At 32.8% G+C, this 23,504-nt stretch overlaps 1 protein-coding gene across 1 annotated transcript in view; it reads right to left on the bottom strand.

Moving 5' to 3' along the window:
* ARID4B (AT-rich interaction domain 4B) overlaps positions 1 to 23,504 on the bottom strand; it is a 136,720-nt gene that overhangs the window by 40,184 nt on the left and 73,032 nt on the right. Inside the window, exons 11-16 of the mRNA XM_007938506.2 lie at positions 21,074 to 21,146; positions 19,235 to 19,329; positions 17,464 to 17,561; positions 16,492 to 16,735; positions 15,794 to 15,963; positions 10,643 to 10,894 (exon numbers count right to left, since the gene is read on the bottom strand). Of these exons, the coding sequence (XP_007936697.1) occupies positions 10,643 to 10,894; positions 15,794 to 15,963; positions 16,492 to 16,735; positions 17,464 to 17,561; positions 19,235 to 19,329; positions 21,074 to 21,146 (932 nt within the window). The remainder of the gene's footprint in view (positions 1 to 10,642; positions 10,895 to 15,793; positions 15,964 to 16,491; positions 16,736 to 17,463; positions 17,562 to 19,234; positions 19,330 to 21,073; positions 21,147 to 23,504) is intronic.

Here is a 23,504-nt window from a genome sequence, read left to right as displayed (position 1 = left end):
GCCAGAATGATACCAGGACTGACTCCAATAAAGCATAGGGAAGAGTTACAGACAAGGACTGAAAAAGCCTCATTAAAAATGTACAGCATAAACCTGTGATGTGGGAGAAAGATGAAAACAATGTGTGAGAATTTTAGTTGAGAGAGCTTTTACAAATTACAAATGCCCTTATCAAATAGAGGCTCAGAACCAATAATTTAAACATATTGGCAGACAAATGTTTCAAAGCTTAATGAGGTTTTATATAGCACTTTAGTTACCTGGTTTTATAAGGAAAAAAAAATCAGTAGAAAACTGATATCTATAATGATCACTATACATTAAAAATAGGAAATGTTCTTTCTCTTCATCTAACTACTCATTAGAATTATCAAAGTGTTCTTTCTGTATTTTCTTTACAGAACACTTTCAAAGAAGAGAAAGGAAAGAAACACAAATTCATGTGGAAAAAAAAGAGTGCCCCCAAATCATTTCCAAAAGACATTAAAATTATTTAAGAAAGAACAAGTCCAATTCAATTCTGATCTTACTAGTGTTGATTAATTTAAATAAAAGACACAACAGTTTCTCACCTTCCCTATCAAACACCAAGAATAAAGATATGCATGATGGGACTTTAGTTCAGAAGTACAAGAAAAATCTGTAGATAATCCTGTATAAATTTAGACATTCTATACAATATGTTTAATATGTAGTAAAAAGAGACACAATGTATTTAATGTAAGCAAAATAAACAGGAAAGTAGTCAATGCAGATGGTAAACAGTAAGGAATACTCAGCCTCAAGTACAAATATCATGAATACCATAAAAACTAAAATCAGTGCAAAGTGACAAAAAGCAGAAAACTGCAGATAAGAAGACCGTAAGTATTTCTCAAATCATTTCTTGTCATGGTAACATATCAAGTAAGATATCCATCTATCCATTCCATGAAATACATTCAAGTATGTAAGAATATTAATATTAACAAGGCAAATACAAACTTTTTGATTTTAAAATGCTTCTAATCCTTTCCTGGTGGTGTAGTACCTAAGGCATTTGACTGCTAACCAGAAGGCTGGTGGTTCAAACCCACCAGTCTCCTTAGAAGGAAGATTGGGCAATCTACTTCCATAGAGATACCACCTCGGAAACCCAAGGAGGGGTTACTATGAGCCAAATCAACTTAATGGCAGTGAGTTTGTTTTTGTTTTTTAATTCTTTCCTAAGACATCCTTGAATACATGACATGATACCATGTGCCCTTCCCTCATCTACACTGGTCATCCCTGCAAGCAGCTCACCAACTCTGCTCAAAGGAAATCAAGCTATTAGGGCACACTTTGATCAGGTCTCCCTACTGCATAAGAAGACAACTATTTAATAACTATTGAGGGCAACAGATCTTCAGAGAAACCACCTTATGTTAAATAACCAGATTTCTCTCCAAGGATAGCTGACTTGTTATTGTAAGCTATCATGTTTAGTGATAATGTAACTGGAAAACTAGGGGAAGAAATGTAAGCTAAGCAGATGGCCTAGGAACAAAGTGACCTAAAACTTTTGAGGCAAGCAGTATGAGTTCTACATGAATGACTCTGGAAGACCAGGTAGTTTGGATTGTTGATATAATCATCCTGCCTTTAGTTGGACTTCACCTCTTAAGATTACGACCAGAAGAGAGGAACTGGCCTCTTCATAACAAAAGGAAATATAATTTGCCAGGGCACACAAAGAAGAGAATTTCTAAATTCTTCCATTTAAAAACAGTTAAGTACCAAGTTAGAAAACTAAGTCTGCTAGTGATTGGCCCATATATTTTCAATTCACTTATCAACAATATAATTAATGCATGCTATAGATGGAATCAAGAAGCTCTGGTGGTGCAGTAGTTAAGCGCTGAGCTGCCAACCAAAAGGTTGGCAGTTTGAACTGATCAGCCGCTCCACAGGATGAAGATGTGGTTGGTAGTCTGCTTCCATAATTACAGCCTTGGGAGTCAGAATTGACTTGAGGGCAATGGGTTTTCAGGTTATAGATGGAATCTATACATGTATTTTATATGATATTTATCCAATGTACTAAGGAAAATATTTTCAAGGTGTATACATGACTTATCTGAGAATATTTCTACTGTAATCATTTAATATTCAATTAGGTGAATAAACATGAAAGAACAGTTAAATGGGTAACTCATTTAACTCTTGAAAGACTGTTCCCTGACTTACATAAAATGACACAGCTAGACTAGTGATTGATAAAAAGAAAAATTATGAGAATCTAAGTCTAAAAGTTTGCATGTGGATGTAGACTTTTTCATTCAAGAAATACTTCTTGGGTTGTTATTATCTGCTAAGCTCTGCACTAGACACTTGGTATTAATCAACGAATAAAATAAACATAGCCACTGACCTAAAAAAAACATACAATATAACAGAGAAGACAACACTAAACAGATAATTACAGAACAGTAATAACCTTCTGAAAACAATACAAACCTTCTAAAAGAAGCCACATAATTGAATTTTTAACGTGTACTGAATTAAAATGTTCAGGTAAAAGTAGAAGAAATTATTCAGAGACCATAGAACACTTGCTCTCATCAGAGAAAAATGGAGTTCTAAAAGAAAAGGCTTTATAATCTTTTTTTGGATATACTGGCAAATCATCTAGACAATTATTTTACAATAATAAAAACTAAAATGACTCTAGTCAACCAGATACATGATACCAAAGTAGTTACTGTGCCCACACCAATTCAGATTTTTTATTTTTCTTAAACCCAATTAAATCACTTTCAAAGAAGTATTGTTGGCATGTTATAATACAGGCCCAAAAGGCACAGCCTTAGAGATTAAAAAAATAATAATTGCATGCAGAAAAAAGAAATTGAAAAAATAATTTCATAAGCAAAACGAAACTGACATAATGCTTAAAAATTCACTGTTTGGAATATGTATAGATTATAAAAAAGAAAATGTGACTGACCAACCTTTAACTTAAACAAAATATTGAATCATTTATAATGAATAGACCCATTTAATAACTGCTGAAAAAGTATCTGACATCTTGCTTATCTATACACAGAGTTAATATATGTCATAAAACTAATTTGTTTACTTTTTAAAAACTTCATATCTAAAGTTGAAATTCAAGTTATTTTACCAAGAAAAGCAACTGCTTCCTTTACTCAAGGAGGAATATATGAAAAATAAAAAAAAATGTAAGATGTCTTAATAGGAAAAAACATCAAGTCATGGTGAAAAGCAATACTATTATTATTAATCATAATCTTTATAAGCAATTTTACCAATATTTGCCTAGTTTATGAATTTTATATAATATTCTCAATTTATATATACATTTTTTAAATCTGAGAGAATATCCAAAGCAAAATTTATGAAAAAACCCAATGAACACAATTTAATACTTTTAGCCATGTAGTCAAGTTAAAATAAATAGTATTGAAAAAATAAAATCATAAGCATGCTATTAACATTTCACATTTCTACTTCATATAATACTGCTAAATCCACATCAAAGAGACAGGAATGGTGTTCATAATTAAGAACAGCAGAATCAGAGACACATGAATATTATAGCATAATTATATTTAATATTTGACATATACACCTAAACAGAATAGTGTAGTAATTATATCAATAAGTTTTCCTAGGACTATAAGTATAAAATGAAACAAAGGTATAGTCTTTACATAGAGGTAGTAGGTAGTATTAAGAAATCATCATTGAGCAATTTACCAGGATTATAAAGACCACTGCAAATGGTTAACAAATGTGGCACTAATTGTATATTGTGACACAGATTTGACTTGAAAAATGACAAAAAACTTTACCAGTATTTGCTAAGTTTAGGAAATTAGATTAGTGCACATTTAGACAAAGATACAGATGTGCATGTCAATCTTCAGGTAGAGGTTTATGTTTTATGTTAAATACACCTCCCAATCTATAAACATATTGAATAGAACATGATCAAGTAGAGTAAATAATTTGAATGAGTTGGATACAGAAAAAAAGAATTAAAGCCTATAAGTGTAAAGTTAACTGAAGGAAATGTTTATGTTTACTTGTACTTAAAAACTACAGTTAACTCAAAATTGATTTTTTAAAGCAAAAAATATTTTCATGTTGTTCTTATTCACTGCTTATAAACTTTGTTTTCAATTTCTTTACATGTAAGACTGTCTAGTACAAACTATTTGCTGACTGCAAAATAATTTTTCACATGAGCAGTAACCCAAACCCCTTTTGCTGGTATGTTGTTGTTGTTATAGTACTTTTTAATTTTAATATGCTTTAAATCATAAATAGAACTGAATAGGTTTGGAGAATGTGGAGGTGAGAGCTTGCAGAAGATGACAATGATGCATCAAGAAGAGGAGCATATAGGATAAATATTAAAAAAAGAAAATAGAAGTTTTGGTGAACAAGATAATTGCAGGGTTCTCTACTCTCCCCTAAAAACAAGTTTACAGGTATTTATTTGGAAGTAATTGTCAAATAGTCTTCATTTATTGGCCTCTAACTTTCACAATGCAGAAATAAGGCAGACAATTGCTCAAAATTCCTGGCTCTAACAGCGCCGCCTAACTGACAGGATGTTGGTCTATCACTATTCAAAGTAATTTATTTAATAGCATGTTGAGTAGAGCAACTTCGTATTCTTTTATGAATATTCCTAAATTCAATAGCATGGAGTGAAAGTATGGCAGGGATCAGATCTCATGGAAGTAAAAAAGGAAGGAAAAAACAGAACATTCAGAAGGCAAAAAGTAAGAGAAATTAAGCTGAAAAGTGACATGGAATTTTTTAATGGACAAAATGAGACTTAAACAAAAGAAAGGTAATTTCTAATCCAATTCATTTCAGTCTCACAGTCTCAGGTGCATTTTGCCTAATTAGGAGATGCCCTCTTTATATGACACAAGAGGTCACAAAAAAGAATTGAAAAGAGCCTCCAAATCTGTCCCAATCTCCCACTGGTCTCCATCATCCTATAGGTGTCATTTTTAAAAACCAGTGGCTTTTATTTGGATTTTCAACTTCTGATCTACTTTCATTTTGTTTCCAGGAGGGTCATTTTAATTTAACACTCATTGAATATTTATTTACCATGTGCTAGGTAGGTAACAACCTGAGATATGCTGATGACACAACTTTGCTTGCTGAAAGTATGGATGACTTAGAGCACTTACTGATGAAGACTGAAGACTACAGTCTAAAGTATGGATTACACCTCAGTATAAAGAAAACAAAAATATAACTGGACCAATAAGGAGCATCATGATAAATGGAGAAAAGACTGAACTTGTCAAAACTTATTACTTAGTTCAACAATCAACGTCAATGGAAACAGTAGTCAAGACATCAGATGATGTATTGCATTGGGCAAATCTGCTGCAAAAGACCTCTTTCAAGTGATGAAGAGTAAAGATGTCTCCTTGAGGACTAAGGTGTGCCTGACCCAAGTCACGGTATTATTAATCGCCTCAAATGCATGTGAGAGCTGGACAAGGAATAAAAAAGACCAAAGAAGAGTTGATGCTTTTGAGTTGTGGTGTTGGTGAACAACGATGAAAGTATCACGGACTGCTAAAAGAAATAACAAATCTGTCCAGGAAGAAGTATAGCCGGAACGCTCCTCCTAAGTGAGAATGGCTAGACATCGTCTCACCTACTTTGGTCATGTTGTCAGAAGGGACCATTCCCTGGAGAAGGATATCATGCTTGATAAAGTGGAGAGTCAACAAAAAAGGTGAAGGCCCTCAACAAGATGAATTGACACAGCGGCTATAAGGATGGGCACAGGTGTACCAAGGATCATAGGGCTGGCACAAGACTGGGCAGCAATTCGTTCTGCTGTACATAGGGTCACTATGAGTCAGAGATGACCAAAAGCACCTAACAACAACAAAAGATGTTCATTACAGTTTGCTAAATAAATAAATTAACGAAATCTGTTTAAAAGCACTTAAGTGCTGGCAAACAATGTGATTTAACCCACTGTCAAAGTTTAATACTAGTTTTACAACTCCCGATTCCTGCCAAAGAGATTCCATTTGTTCAGTGAATTAAGATTTTCTATGAAGTACATTTTATTCTAAATAATATACTTAAGTATAATATCTTATTTTCAGTTGGAATAGAGTGTTCTTGCTTACTTAATATATTTACAAGTAAAACCTTAAAATATCTTTTTCTCTTACTCTTTCATATCCTTTAATGAAGTTAGTGCTCTTGAACTTAAAAAAAAAAAAAAAAATCTCCAATTAAATTCCTAAGTCCTTAATTATGGGAAGCCAAGTTAAAAATGCAGAAAAATAATCAACACTGTCATATCATAATAAAATAATGATGTATGTTAAATTCCATACCAAGCAGTCTAGATAGTTGTAATATACTTATTTGTTACTCAATAAGGATCAGTCTCACATACTCCCCAGAGCTCATGGCAGGAACATTTCAAAGTATAACCTTTCAAACATCAATCTCATGTTTATGACATCATTTACAAATTTAAGAGTTAAAAGAATCAATCAGCTAATGATACTGACAATTTCTATAAAATATAACCACCATCAAGAGAGGTTAAAACAAATATAAGACCATCTACTGCTGATTGAAGGAAGACTCATTAACAAACTGAAATACGCAGATGACCCAAACTTGCTTGCTGAAAGTGAAGAAGAGACTTGAAGCACTTAACTGATGAAAATTAAAGACTACAGCCTTCAACAGGGATTATACCTTAATATAAAGAAAACAAAAATCCTCAAAACTGGACCAATGAGCAACATCATGATAAATGGACAAAAGATGAATTTATCAAGGATTTCATTTTACTTGGCTCTACAATTAATGCCCATGGATGAAGCAACAGTGAAGAAAGCAAAAGATGGGCAAATCTGCTGCTTAAGATTTCTTTAAAGTGTTAAAGAGAAAGATGTCACTTTGAAGACTAAAGTGTGCCTGATCCAAGCCATCATGTCTTCAATAGCCTCTTAAGCAGGCTATAAACATAAATTTATTGTCCTCAAAGGTGGACAATAAATAAGGAAGACAGAAGAACTAATGCATTTGGAATGCAGTGTTGGCAAAGAATACTGAAATACTATGGACTGCCAGAAGAAGTGCAGCTGGAATGATCTTTAGAAGCGAGAATGGCCAGGCTTTGTATCTCGTACTTTGGCCATGTTATCAGAAGGAATCAGTCCCTGGAGAAGGATATCATGCTTGGTAAAGGAGAAAGGGGTGCTCTGGTGGTGTAGTGCCTAAGGCCTTTCACTGCTAACCAGAAGCCTGGCGGTTCAAATCCACCAGCCATTCCTCAGAAGAAGATTGGGCAATCTACTTCTGTTCTGATATCACCTTAGAAACCCAAGGAGGAGTCGCTATGAGTTGGATCCGATTCAATGGCAGTGAGTAAAGGAGAGGGTCAGAGGAAAAGAAGGCCCTCAACGAGATGGACCTGATACAGTGGCTGCAATAATGGGCTCAAGCAAAGCAATGATTATGAGGATGGTGCAGGATTGGGCAGTGTTTCATTTTGTTGTACGCAGGGTTGCTATGAGTCAGAACTGATTCAACAGCAACTAACAACTGTTAAAAATTACTAAAGTATGACCATAACTTTAAAAAGTATATCGATATATTTTTTAAAAGACTAAAAAAGACAGTATTCATTATAAATCATCTTCTTTTTCTATGTATTTTTCCCCTTTTTCTAGACTGAATACTATTTTAAGAAGAGTTTTAAAAATTCTAAAAAAGCATTGATTTGGAATACAAGTATGTGGTAATCTTATAAATGCTAGTGTTGGAAGAGAGTTTCGTATAGGGTTACCATATCTGAAAAATTCTGTAGCAGTATTAAATCATTTATAAGCCATTATGTGGCTAATGCCTTTCTTTCATCCCAGCAGTAAAAACAAACAAACCCAAATACTACCCTTTATGTAACAAAATTCAGTATTTGTCAGCTGTGAAACAGGGATATAAGTAAAAATTAAAGAATTATACAGTACTTCAGAAAAAAAGGAAAAATGTAGAATTTTTTTTTTTTTTAAAGCTAAGAAAGACAGTCTTAAAAAATCTGTTTGCTGGAAAGTAATATTTCGGATGGGGGAAAAAAAAAAAACTCATGTAAACAACTACAGACAAAATTTCCTAAATTGCTATTATCACAAATGACTATCATTGAAGATAAAATTATTTCCATGAATCCTGATGTATAAATCTTTCTAATTTCCTATCTTTTAAATGTAATTTAGCGATCACTTGAAGGCCTCCCAAATAATACAAGAATATTTGTAGAGCAGATGAGAATTTTTGTTTGCAATCTTGATTACATTAGCTTCAGAACAAAGGAGCCACAAACATCATAATTATTGCTTACTTATCAATAAAATAGATACTTTGGTTATTATTACAGAAAGAAACAGGAATATAATTATGTTGTCTACAAGAAAATTGCCTAATTTACTGAGGTTCAGTTGTTTTTCTCTATGATGCTGGAGTGTCTAAAGATCCACTCTGTATCTTCACCAAGATGGTACAGTTCTCTTCTTTTTCAAGTTCACACCATACAAATGCTTGAATTGTCAGAAATAGATGGCATCCTTCTTAGTAACACAAGCATGTTTTGTTGCATTAAGGTTGTATTTTCTTCCCTATGTTATTATTAAAAACTTGAATGCTTCCATTAAAAAATCTTCCTACCCCATTCCCTATCAATTTTAAAACTAAAATACTAAACACTTTTTCTATCCTCTAATAATCAAGTTCCCTAGGATTAATCTTTCTTTTCATTCACCATGAAACAGAAATTGCAAAATAATTTCATGACTGTCTCAACTCTTACACTTAATAGGCACCATTAAGTTAATCAGCCAATTAACAACAAAATAACAATAATAATCAAATCCTGAACACAGTGAAAGCTGGAGAACCCCTGACTTCCATTCATTCTTCACACAATTTAAAGCACTTTATAAAGACCACTAGGAAAACTGCCCCTTTACATTAAGCTAGTAATATAACTAGGAGAGAAGAACTGAAAGAAGAGGTAAAAGATGATGTGGCTCTTACCTATCTTGTAGGCAAAACTTATTCATTTTTGCTGATTCAGTTATTTCTTCCAAATTTTCAACTAATGTTTTATGTTTACATTTACTTCCCAGGAATAAGTGGAACTCCTTTCTATGTCATTTAATAAGATCATTTAGTAAGATCAAAATGACTAAATATATATATATATAAAAAAAAAAACCTGGGCAAAATATTCTTATAGCAGCTATCTCAAGTACGTTCTTTTAAACATGATTGTTAATAGCCAGCCCCTTAGGTGAGGAAAATTATGCACCATAAAGGCCAGCCGAAGAACCAACAAATAAAAGGATAAATTACACACAGTGTTAAAAAGTGATTAACTAAATGCTTACGTAACACTAATATGTCTAAGCACTGATGATATTCTAACTTCTTAGTTAGATATAATGAAGAATGAGTCTCAAGTAAAACTCCAGAACACCCTTATGACTCACATTGTTTTTTTATTTCTAAGCATCAGAACAGATTAGAATTGTACTTTTCCCAAAGCAAGAAGGGTAATCAGATTAGATCATGCTTCCAGAGCTTCCTATTGTAAGAGGACAACAAAAAATGTACTTTTAAGAAACAAAATTTTAGATGCTATTTCCTTAGTAAGTTCCCATGCTACAGAACACAATTTAAATATAAAATTTAAGAACTATAGTCCTTCCTGATGTCAGGCAGACCATGGAACCACCACTTAAAACTTTTATGGTTAATTTTTCAAGGGCTATAACTCTGTCATGGACTATATTTCAAATATAATACTGAATATTCCAAACAGAATGAAGTTATTCTTCAAAGATAACTAAATGATAAGATCTTAAAGCTAGCTTGCCAAATTTTGATAAAAAGAATTTCTTTAGATAAGCCAAAGAAAATTCGTGTAAGAAAAAACTGAAGTCAGTAAACAATCCTGTCTTTCAATTCCCTACGTTATAACTGTCAGAAAGTGCACTCTATTTTGGTCAAGCAGACTTGCTTATATTTTTAACCATAATGCTTCAAAAATACAAATAAATCTATGAAACTTTTGAACAAGGTTGTAATGCAAGAGCTTTTAATGAGGAGATAAGGCCTTTTTGAAGTAATAAATTCTTCTTAAGTACCTCAAATTTTAAAACCCTGCCTACAAAAGGAAAGAAAAAGATGTTAAGAAGATTAAGAGGAAGAGGTTATAGTGGCAATGTAGGTACAATGGAAGAAAGCAGGTAGCCTGATAATTGGCTTATAGATATGAAGAAACTAAATCTCTCTTAAGCTTTTAAGTGCTTGTTCTATTCATTGTATAAAAAATGTTCTCTTTTACTACATAAATACCATTCGTGTACACCTGTTTTCTTAACATTAGGATATCTCTTAAGTAAACATTAAGTAGGAAGCCACTAAGTGAGACATTTACATGCTAAAAAACTAAGTATTTTTTAATATGATATCAGGACCTCAATTAGAATACTAACAAGTCTGTAATTCATTAATTAAATTTTAAAATAGAAAAGTATTTTAGAAGTGTTTTTAGCTAATAATCACTAGCTAAAACTCAAGTTACCTCACATTCCATCCGCAGTAATGCACCAAGTAAAGGACCTCTCCACCTTCGACATCAGAATCTTTAATACTAGCTTCATACATTTTTTGATTTTTCCCTCGTCCATACCGCACTTGGACTTTCATGCCTGGTGGATAGCATTCAAACTCCTCTTCCTCATTGTTGTCATCATCATCATCTTCATCTTCTTCCTCCTCCTCCTCCTCTTCTGCATCTTCATCATCTTCATCTTCCTCTTTATTCGTTTCATCTCTTGAAAGGTTTAAAAAATCGAAGAGTTAATAAAAGATACTTCATAAGCTTTTCAGTTCCAAACCACATATACTGATAAATATTGTGGCTGTGATTATTCCGGGGAACAGCAGGTTCCATGTGTATGAAATTCTGAATTTCAATTTAATATTAAAAACTAAAACTGCATAAGATGACCATGGCTGCAAAAAGATAGTTAGAGAAAATGAAGATTCAAAAACAAGTTTATTAAAAGAAAATATCCATCAGCAAGAAGAATGGAAGTTGTGTTAAATAGCAAGAAATCAGTAAGGTCGACTATAACAATTTCTTGTGTTTTAATGCAAAAATGTTTTACATGTCAGTTGACCAAAAAAAAAATTACAATTTCTGACTAAAATTTACTTTTTTCATTTAAGTATTTCCAGCCTCAGGATGTTTAAAACAAATTTTTACTAACAGATGGCTAGTCTTAATACTAACAGGTACTACAGCCAAATTTTCAAACGTTATAATAATGGAAATACTATTTTATCTTTCACAGGAATATTCTACTAACCTCCTATGAATATCACATCTAGTGTAATCTATATTTCTAAATTTCACCTCAATTTCTGCTCTCTTTACCATTTATTAACTGAAAGCATTCTTCTACAAATCCTTTCAACTTTAAAGCTCAAAAAAAAAAACAGGCATATGAAAGACCAATTTCAAATACATAAACTATAATGAAACCATTCTAGAAGTTGCATTACAATCATTTTGAACTTCTCAATACCATGTACATTCTAAAACTGAGCATTCATATTTTTTCTATCGTTGTTATGTGCCAAGTCAGACCTGACCCCTCCTTGTATCACTACGGAAGTAAGATTGTCCAACCTTCCTTCTGAGGAGTGGCTGGTGGGTTTGAACCACCAGCCTTCTGGTTAGCAGTCAAGTGCCTTAGGCACTATGCTACCAGAATTCCTATTTTTTCTATTAGGTATTAATTTATATTAAATAAACTGAAGAAAATACTAAATTAAAAATCTTTCCAAGTACTAGTCTTGTGAAAAAAAATATTTCAGTATAAAATTCTAAATTATATTTAGTAAGTTTCTATCTGCTCCATGGTATGTCTATATTTGTACAAATTTTAATCAAAAAAAGAACGTGCAGTTGACAAACGGATAAATATCGTAAAATAAAAGCCACAAGATAGCTAAGTAAGTGAGCTTTAGAACTTAATGGCTATAATAAACCCATTGCCAGACAAGTCAATTCTGACTAACAGCAACACTGTATGACAGAGTAGAACTGCCCTATACAGTTTCCAAGGCTGCATATCCTTATAGAAGCAGACTGCCACATCTTTCTCCCACAAAGGAGCTTGTGGGTTCAAACGACTGTGGGTTCAAACGACTTATTTGAGTTAACAGCACTTAAGCCCTGTACCATGAGGGCTCCTCATGGCTCTAATAGTTAAGAGAAAAAGTCTTCTTCCACTGATAATGTAAAGTTTCACATTCTTATACGCAACCTTTTGGCAATAACATACTTTATCATTTCTAATCAGGCAATTATATAGGCAACAAAATAATTTATAAATAGCAACATAAGCAGCACTATAATGCTTTTTCCTCTTTCTTTTAATATAAACCCTAAAAAACCAAACCAACTCCCATCAAGTCAATTCTGACTTATAGCAACTCCCACTGGGTTTCCAAGGTGCTAAATCTTTATAGAAGTAGACTGTTTTATCTGTCTTCCACGGAGCAGATGGTGGGTTAGAACCACCAACCTGCTTTAATATAGTAGGGGAGAAAGGGAAGAAGAAACCCGATACATTTATGAAATTAAAACCGAGTTCACAAAGATATCAAATGGGTCAGTATCATCTGAAATAGATCACAAAATCTATATTCTCAAGAATTATTTAAAGAGTCATTTACTGTTAAATGAATAGATATTTAAAAATTAAAACCCAAGTGAAATTATAACCTGAGATTAAAAATGTGACCTCTATCATTGAGAGCACATTAAATATTTCTATGACAAAGAAATAATTATCAGTAGGATTAAAATAGTTAAGAAATTCTCAAAGTCGTTATGGATGGTAAAGTATCATTAAGAATTTTTAATACATATAATAAATTAAAACGAGATTTTTGTCTAAGAAAGAATAATACATATCTCAAATCATAAGATTGTATGTCTGAGTATCAGGAAGAAAAGGAAGTATATTCTGATGGGCACAATAAAACTATTTATTATGAACCTTATTTCTATATGAAAAGAAAAATCCTATGTTAATAAAAAATATGACATCAGAACCTCACAGGAGAGAGAAGGCAGATAAAGAACAGAGAAGTCTGAATTTTTAAAATGAAAAACTCTAAATGTATCTTATATTTTATAATGCACTGAGCAGAACTAGTAGAAGCCAATAATAAGCACAATCATACGTAAAAGTGGTAGTCAGGGCAAACGTTTATTTAACCTGGAATGAAGACCTACTAACAAGTAGCATTTAATGTCAACCTCAGACACAACCAAAATGAAATTCACTCAAATAGTACAATGAAGTGTAAAGAAGCAAACATAATTGCTAGCAATCAGTCACAGAAAATATTCTACTGTGTTCTGAAAATCCAGCAACAGATTAATGCACTAAAAGAGAAAGCCAAGAAAAATGGCCTTTTAAAGTGTAAAATGCAACTATTACATAGGCTTAAAAAAAAAAAAAAAAAAAAACTAGTTGATACATAACCACATACACACAGAAACAGAGAGAGAGATTTATCTTTCACAGAAACACATTTTGGGAAACCAAATGTATCAGCAAGGATTTTCATTTGAATTAACAAAGAAGTAACAAATTTTTTGAGTTTAAAGTCAAGCTCCTCACAATGGAACACAATTTATTTTTTTAAAAAAAGGGGTGGGGTGCCTACCTTTATTAAGTACCTAGCCAGCTGGTGTTGCTGAATGGTACAAATAGTTAAGCACCCAACTACCTAGTAAGGTTGGCAGTTAGGAACTACCCAAAGGAGCCTTGGAAGACAGGCCCAGTGATTTGCTTCCAAAGGGTCACAGCTATGAAATCCCTATGAAGCAGTTCTACTTTGAATACATGCGGCTGCCGTGAGCAGGAATGAACTAGACAACTAACAACAAGAAGCCAGTCACTGACCCAGGCATTTTATATACATTAACTACTTTAAAATCTCCTATCTAGACACAGAAGAAGGATGTTTAAACTCTTGGTAACACACTATTAATTAGACAGAGAAAGCCTGTGTACTAGAAAAATATGTATATATTAATTCTTTTTAACTGTAAAATTTTCTACTGCACTTGTCAAATAAAATTCAGAATTTAATTTTGGACATTTCCAACATGTAATGCTTCTAAATACCTAGTAAATTAAGGCAATCTCAGCAGGAAAACTTTATTTTGTAGTAGGAATACATTTATGAATATATTTATGAATATCTGTAGTAAATTTTAAAAAGTATATAACTGATTATAAGGATTAATAAAATAAAAACCTACAAAATATAGTTATAATAAGCTGAAATAACTTGAAAAATTAAGATAATCATTAGGAACAAAGAAATAATATAGCTTTATCACAGTGCTTTCCACATAATAAATAATCCAGAAACATCTGAAGATTTAAACATCAGATTTTTTAGGCAAAAGGCTGAATCCTTTACTAAGTTTTTTATAGCTCAAGCAGTGTCAAGTAGCATTGAGACATAATTTAAATATGTATTTATACATACAGAAATAAAACAAGGTATAATGAATAAACACCTTTTATTATAATCATCTCAATCCAGTTCCCCCCCACACTTTTCTATGTTTTTCTGCAGGCTATGGCCAAAATTTCAAAAAAATAAAAATAAAACCAAATACTAAAGTGATCAAGATTTTTAAGATAAATAGCTGAATTCCTATTGTTATAACTCCTGAATTTGTTAATACCTGAAACTGTTTCCAGTAGCAGTAAGGAGTACTACTTCAAATACTTATTTGTACACAGAGAAATATGTTGTTGTTGTTGTTACGTGCCGTGGAGTCGGACCAGACTCAAAGCGACCCCTCCTTGGGTTTCTGAGGTGGTATCATTATGGAAGTAGATTGCCCAACCTTCCTTCTGAGGAGTGGCTGGTAGCATAAAATAATAAACATCTTTAACAACTTTGACTATATTAATCTAAACCCAGTTTTCTTCCTTTTAGTACTTGTTTGCATGCTGCAGCCAAAATTTCAGAAAAATATTAAGATGATCAAGAAAAACTGCTTGTGCTTATTTAAATAGACCACTAATAATGGAGATATTTATGTTCTTTAAACCTTAGAAGTAAGATTAAACGTAGAAAATTATCTTTAACAAAGGGTCCACTGGCAGTGAATAAATTACATTGCTAAATAATTCGTCATTCTAAAGGGACGAAAACAAATAAATCCTACTCTTACATAAAACATAATACAATAACTTCGTACTTTTAAAAACTTTTGTTAGGATTCTGCCATTCTTACTTTTCGCTTACGAAATAAATACAGTTCTCAGATTCTACAGCCAACATACCATCTTTAAAACATTGGAGAAGGCCATCTTCCTAAGTTTATATTATCTGGTCATGCAGCAGGAGTTAATGCAGTAAGAAGTATTTTTTCCTTAAGCTAAATAATTTATAAATTTCCATGATGAGAGCAAGAAGAATGGATCAAAAATATGATCTTTTCTACAATTTGTATTAGTAGGGTCTCTGAAAAAGGCAAATGCTATTGACCTAATAAATGCAAATCACTCAATTCTTCTAAATTTTGTCAACCAAATTTACATTCATATGTGTACACACATGCACAAAGCAGATTTTAAGACTTTATCCAGCCAAAATGCATCTTAACCAAAAACAAATTTCTTACCCAGATTTTGCTTTCTCTTCTTCAGCTTCTACCTTTATACTGAGGGATTCATCTACCCTAGTTGTCTCACTGTCTTTCAGATTTTCATTTTCTTCTGTTTTTCTCATGTTAACTTCTTTTTCCTGATCAGATTGTGTAGATACAGATTCTAACAAATTCTTTTTACTTCCCTAGAAAAAGATCAGAGGAACTAAACCAACAAAAGTAAAATTTTTCAGCTCAAATACATGATATAATTGTTACCAATAGGAGGTTAAGTACCAACCAACACTAATACTCAGAAAGTTATTGTTGTTGTTATGCACTGTTGAGTCAGACCCTACTCATAGCAACCCCTCCTTGGGTTTCCGAGGCATTACCAGTATAGAAGTAGATTGCCCAACCTTCCTTTCAAGGAGTGGCTGGTGGGTTTGAACCCTCAGCCTTCTGGTTAGCAGTCAAATGTCTTAGGCACTACGCTACCAGAGAAAGTTAGTAACTACTTTTAAGAAACTCCTGCCATTCCTAAAACACAAGGCAAAAATAACTAAGAGAGATACTGAATAGTTACTACATTCAAAGCCATACAAATAGCACTTAATGAAGAAAATGCATCAACTAAAGTACAATACATACAATAAATTAACTTTGAGAACTTTCCAGAGGATGTAGAAAATGTACCAAAAAAGTTAAAGAACAATTAATAACATCTGATTTACCAGAGAAGGTTTGATATTTTCTTTTCTTTCAATAACATCCCCTTCAGGCTTTTCTTCATTTAGTATTACATTTGCCTCCTCTTCAATCTTTATTTCTCTGATCTCTGATTCATTTTCTTCCTTAACTTTTATTTCTTTTACATTTTCATACTCCTTATATGGCTTGTTAACAACTTTCTCTGGCAATGCCATTTGAAATTCAATATTGGCTGACTTACAGTACTCCTCAAAACCATATAAGTATCTGGAAACATAAAGATAATTATATTTGGTGATGATATTTCAAAATATTACTGTTAAGTTGTTGTTTTTTTAAGTATGAATTCATTTCTCTTTTTTTAAAAGGCTCCCACATTGAGTCATGTTAACATTCTAATTCATTCCAGTTTGGTCTCTCCCAATGTTTTTAACCCAAACAGAGAAACTGTTCAAAGAAAAATAATTCATTTTAAAAACTGGGCTAAGAGTGAGAAAACAGTTACAATATTAAATATAATGTATTATTAAGAGTAGCTACTATAGTTACTAGCAATGGCCTATACTATTTGATGAGCATTTCTTATGTGTGAGGTTTGAGCCTCTTTACAAGTAAAATCTCATTTAATCATTAGAATAATCTTGGGAATAATACTATCCCATTTTACAAATGATGAACTGAGGCTTAGGAGGACAAATAAATGGTCCAAGAGCACAAACTGCTAAACTGACAAAAGCCAGGATTTAAAACCTTTAATCTAAAATTTTGACTATTTAACCTCTATAAAATACCTTCCAAATTTACTTCGCCACAAAAACGTACCTTCCAAGGATACCTCACAGATCTACTACTCTTTACATGTAAATCTCAGAATGTATTCTAGTAAAAATATTTTATTTCTAAAGAGAAGAAACAAGTACCCTCAGTTATGGTAAATTCCACCCTGCTTTCTAGGTAAAATATTTAAAACAGCCGTATTAGTCACACTAACTTACTTTTTATAAGCACATTTAACATTGTATCCTGCAGCTGAATTTAAGACAGGGATTCCAAGATCTTGGTAGACTTGTTTCCAGATAGCTCCACTTTCAATCTAATGGACAAAATGAAATGAAAACTCTCAAATTAAAAGGTAGGAATATGATAAAATTTTGACAGACAATATGTGTATGTGCATACAGGCAATTCCCAGGTTATGAACACTCAACTTACAGACAACTCCTACCTGCCCTTTAGCGCAGGGCTTTGAACTGGTTCTGTCATGGCTGATGAAGCAAAACTGGAACAGACCAAAATTTTTACAACTTAAGTGATTCATCATGGTAATCAGAATGAGAAGCCCTGGAATGGAAGACTCCAAAGTGGCATAAGGAGCCCTTTGAGGTGTCAAATGCATGACATTGGATTACGTGTGGCGAGCCACACATAATCAAAGCAGCATGGTCGGCCACCATCTTTAACTGGGGCACTGTCATCTCTGAAGCCCGGCTTTAATATTGTATAAATGTGCCCTCAATTTGAAATGACTCAACTATCCTTACTTGCAATAAATTCTATATCACTATCACCCCTTCACTGGAACACTGGTAGCCTAGTGCCTAAGGTACTTGACTGATAACCAGAAGGCTGGAGGTTCAAACCCACCAGCCACTCCTCAGAAGGAAGGTTGGGCAATATACTTCTGTAGTGATACTGCCTCAGAAACCCAAGGAGGGGTCGCTACGAGTGGGGTCCGACTTGACGGCACATAACAACAAAAACATCACCTTCACTTGCAGGTGTAGCTTGTAAATCACCTGAAAGGCTTGAACCTCTTCTTCCACTTAAGTAAGGCTAAATAAGAACAATGTGCACCTGTTTTGACTTACCTACAAATTTGTAAAGATACATCTAGAAACAGATCTCATTCATAACCAGGGGACTGCCAGTGTATATGTATATATATATATATATATACATGGTTATATTTACTGGTTTTAGTTTCAAAGGAATGAAAAATACCAAACTTGATAAATTCTATACTGAAATTTTGGTTTACAATATTATAAAATGAATTTTAGTATTCCAATAAATCTGAGAAAATTGAAAATGGTAAAGTATTTGGATCATTTAACTTTCAAATAAACCTTGATACAGTATATAAGAGGACGTTATCTAGGTTCTTAAGTTAAATTTTGTAATGAAGAAACAGAAAAAAATATTAAAGGATTTGTTATTCCCCATGAAACTTACAAATAAATGAATCAAAGTACTTCTCCTGCCCTTAGTAATTAAAATTTAGTGATGCAGAATACCATGAATTGGATGAATACTGTATATCATACAACTCTAAAATAGTTTCTTCAGAATGGTTCAAAAAACATTTTCTGCGTGCTTTATACACACATACACACATAGATGCTGGACACTGAAACAGCTTAGAGGTATGAGAAATATAAAGATACATCCCTGTGCTCAAGGATCTTAAAGTCTAGTGAAGAAGAGACATAGCATTTCCACCAATATGATTATGCTATGATTCATATATATACAGGTGATTTATAACAGAGTTTGACGAACTTGACAGTAAATCAGAAAACTCACTAAAAAACTCAAAAAACTAATTTAATCTTTAATTAAATTTAAATTTGGTCTAAGAAAGGTTAGCTCTGTTTTAAAACTACATTGCCTATTCTAAGGTATTTATTAATAGATAATCATTTTAAAGATAACAGGTATTTGAGAGATGATGTAAAAAAATATTTTACTTTTAATTATAATACTTACATTATCAAATCCTCCAAGTTTGTGTACAAGTCTGAATAACTTAAAGAGATTCAAATTTCGATACCCAAGTACAGGTCTTTTGTTAATAGGTGTGCCTGATTGAGAAATCACAAAATACATTAGAACCAAGTCACATTTTTAACTTAAAATTTCAAAAGATTCAAATGTTACTACTAAATATATCCAGTGCAAAGTGTATCTGGGAAAAAAAATCCTGTTAATCAAAGATATGACATCTATGAAGCCCATTTCTATATTTTAATTTTTAACATACTAAATTTTTGAAATCTGATATAATTTCATTCTACCTTACTGCCCCAATATAACAAAAGAATCGAAACCAAATAAAATAAACCACCAATGAATACTAACAAACCCAGTTTTCTTTTAAATTAGGGAAATAAGGATTTGGTAAAACTGAAGAAAGTGTTGAGGTAAACGATAAGCAACTACATCAAAAGGGAGCGTTATTTTTATAATATTTTCTTTTTATTTTTCTAACTTACAATTACACAGTCATTCTGCATTAAAACTATAGTTTTATTTCATTCTAACATAGTAAATCCAGGGCAAGGATTCTGTATCAAACCATCAAGACACCAGAAGTGGTAAAGGAGATAAAAGGGTAGAGAGAGGCCATCTATGGCTACTTGCAAAACATATATGACTGGCATAATCCTATTTTATCTCTAGTATTTGTCTAATACTAGATTTCATTTTCTTTTATATACAAACCTAAAAAGTAGCATTTATCTTCTGAAACCAAGTCTCCATTCATATAAAGAAATAATAGGACTCAAATGCATTTTATATTAAAGAAAAAAAGATACCTACCTACACTGTGAGAGCCCTTATAATTTATGAGGGAAAAAGATGACAGAACCAACTTCTCATTAGCATTGCAAACAGGGATTTAAAAGACACTAATTCCCAGAGTATAGTATCACCTCTAAATATTAATCTTTTGATCCTTTTCCTCAGCTAGAGAGTTTTCTGCCTCTTCCCAGACCTCTTCCTAGCATCCTCCCAAGAAAGGAGCTAGACTCTGACCAAGCAGATAAACAAGACAATAAATAGGGTCAGAGTTACCGGATGAGCAGGTAGGTAATCACTGTAAACTAAAAGTTTAGTAACCACTACTCTTTCTCCCAATCTTTGCATTTCTTTAATAACGTTAGGCAGATTCAATAAGCTGAGCCACATCTCACATTAAGAGTCATCTTTCTTTCTCTTATTTCTACATCTCTCAGAAACCCAAGGAGGGGTTGATATGAGTTGGGATCGACTCGACAGCAGTGAGTTTGTTTTTTGGGTTTATGGGAGGTTTAATTCTAGTTAGTTCTATATGGCAGAGATATAAGACTTAAGGCCCATCTCAGGGTGTGTGTGTGTTTGCTGTCTCTCATACGGATGCACACATGTGGACATATATGCATCATACATACACACACACACACATACACACACACAAATGGTATCTCAGAGATTTTAGAGAAGGAAACTTTTTACTAGCGACCTTTGTACAGATGTTAATAAAATGTTCATGATTTCATTTTGCTATTGCTCCCTAGTCCTCTGGGGGTTCCATGAGTGAGTAGGTGGGTTGGCAGGGTACGAAACAGTCATTTATGGGACAAAAAACATTAAAATATTCTCAAACTTTTCATTCTACAAACACATATATGACAGTTACTAGGCTATATCCTGGTGACACTGGCAGTCAAAAAGACAGCTGTGACTGCCAGTGATATGAAGATTAATGAACAGAATTCTTACTTTAGAATATTAATTATCTAAAATTTACATTTATGTTTAAAAAGAAAAAAAACAACCACTCACCTCTATCTTCCATAAATTTGTACAACTGTTGAAGAAAGTTCTCTCTTTCTTCTGGAAATGGTTCTATTTCTTCCTAATTTTAGTTACAGAAGAAAAAAATATTTACCTTAGTTCAGCATTTTAGTAACACAAGCAGATTTCCTAGTGAAAGTAAAAACTAATACTAATTAAAGGTATTTCAAAGGCTTTTTTTCAAAGAAAAATTATTTAACACTAATCTATTTAAAACCAGGAAAGTTTACATATTTTATACTTTTCAAATCCATCCTAAAAAGTATCACAATAATTAGAATTCCAAATATAAATTCTCATATAAAAAAATGAGACTAGAGAGAATGTTAATGAACTTTTTACCATATAAGAGATCTACTCTCAAAATCAGAGTCATAGGCTTAAGAAGGCTTATTCTCACTTATATAAAAATGCATCAGGGTTGAATATCAAAACTTATTAATTATTGCTCCTCGTGGAACTACACAAATCTGGGTATATTAACTTTAAGTATTCATCATTACATAAAGCCCCAATGTATAGTAAATAGTTCAAGTTTATAAAATCATTGAAGTAGAGAATAAACTAAATCTACAATAACTGAAAATTCAGAATCAGGGAAATTTTCAAGTAATAAAACAGTACACCAACTTATCAATTACAAAGAAGGGACTAGTTTCTTGCTCTTGTGGCAGTAGGGAGCTGGTCCTAAAGCAGTCTGTAAGAAGCAGGGTAGTAGGTAAGACTGAGGAATTCATCAATTCTATGACTTTTCCATTCAACAAACTTTCACTGAGCATCTGTAAGTATGGGCACTATACTAGGTGCTGAAATCAAATAAAAGGAAAATAAGCTATGGAGCCTGCCATTAAAGAATACATAATAAGGAGTAATTGCAGAGAATGATTCAAAATATATAGTTAGGCTTTAGTTACCATGTCTGAATCATAAATGTTTCTAATATTAAGAATTAGGAACTTATTTTTCAACTGATATTCTAAATCTATCTAGCTTATTTGGAAAAGCATGGATCTAACTAATGCCACTATGCTCAAATGCCGGTGAAAGCTGGACAATGAATAAGAAAGACTAAAGAAGAATAGATGCATTTTAATTATGGTATTGGTGAAGAACTGGACTGCCAGAAGAATGAACAAATCTGTCCTGGAAAAAGTACAGCCAGAAGCAAGGTCGTGAGACTTCATCTCTTGTACAATGGACATGTTATCAGTAGGGAGAAGGACATCATGCTTTGAAAAGCTGAGAATCAGTGAAAAAGCAGCAGCCCTCAACAAGACTGAATGACACAGTTGCTCCAACAATGGGCTGAAAACACAGCCAACAACTGTGAGAATGACACAGCACTAAGCAATTTTTCACTCTGTTGAACGTGGGGTCGCTATGAGCTGGAACAGATTTGATAGCCCATAACAAACAACAATGCCACTGTCTTAGTGACATTTTATTTTTAAAACTAGTAGAATAATAAAAAGCAAGTTAAAAACAGAACAATAAAAAAACCACACACAAAAACATATTAATAATCCATGTTTAAAATCCATGTTTTCCAAGTTAAGCAGTGAGGAATACATGACATATTTATTAATTTGCTTATGATACATCTGTATCTCTCAATGTAATACAGTTCACAAATATGCTGGGTTTGGGTAAGGATTGAACCTCATGTACAGCCACCACCTATTTGTCAGTGGTGGATTTTACATGTTGCTATGATGCTGAATGGGTTTCAGCAGAGCTTCTAGATTAAGTAAGACTGACCATGAAGAAAAGACCAATAATCTTTCAAAAATCAGCCAAAGTAAACCCTATGGATCACAATGGTCTGATCAGCAATGGATCAAAGGAATGGTAAAAGAACTGGGCAATGTTTGATTCTACTTTGCATAGGATCACCATGAGTCAGGGGCTTCCTCCACAGCTGCTAACTAGAACTCAGATATAAATCAAAACAAATCTGTTTTCTGGATATTATCTTAAATGTTCCCATGGTACAATGTTTGATTTCAATAAACTGCTGAAGTTATTTCTATTCCAAAAATTCTTAAGTGAAATTGGTATTTAATTAAAAAAAAAAAAATTTAATTGGAGACAAGATTTGATTTTACAAAATGTTTTGTAAAACAGAAATCAAAGCAACAAAAGTTTTAATCATATTAGACACTATGCCAGACAATGTGGGTACAAATAGGAGACAGGTTACCCTTGAGGAACCTATACGTTTCTTGAGAAGAAAACAAGTAGATCCAAGTGGGGAGACAGACAGACAGACAAAAATATACACAAGGTACATTAGTAACTGCGGTGTAGTAAATAACTTAGTGTGTCTTTTCTACCCATAAGTCTTTGTAAACTCCAAGGTGGGATTTTCTATGAGCAACTGAGGAGCTCCTGATTGCTGAAGTTGTCCACCTGGAGTATT

Source organism: Orycteropus afer, unplaced genomic scaffold, assembly GCF_000298275.1.
Source record: "Orycteropus afer afer isolate SDZICR_OR568_19922 unplaced genomic scaffold, OryAfe1.0 scaffold00050, whole genome shotgun sequence".
In the NCBI taxonomy this organism is placed as follows: Eukaryota; Metazoa; Chordata; class Mammalia; order Tubulidentata; family Orycteropodidae; genus Orycteropus; species Orycteropus afer.
Note: the sequence above shows the minus strand (reverse complement) of the source record. Positions and strands in the feature narration are given on the sequence as shown.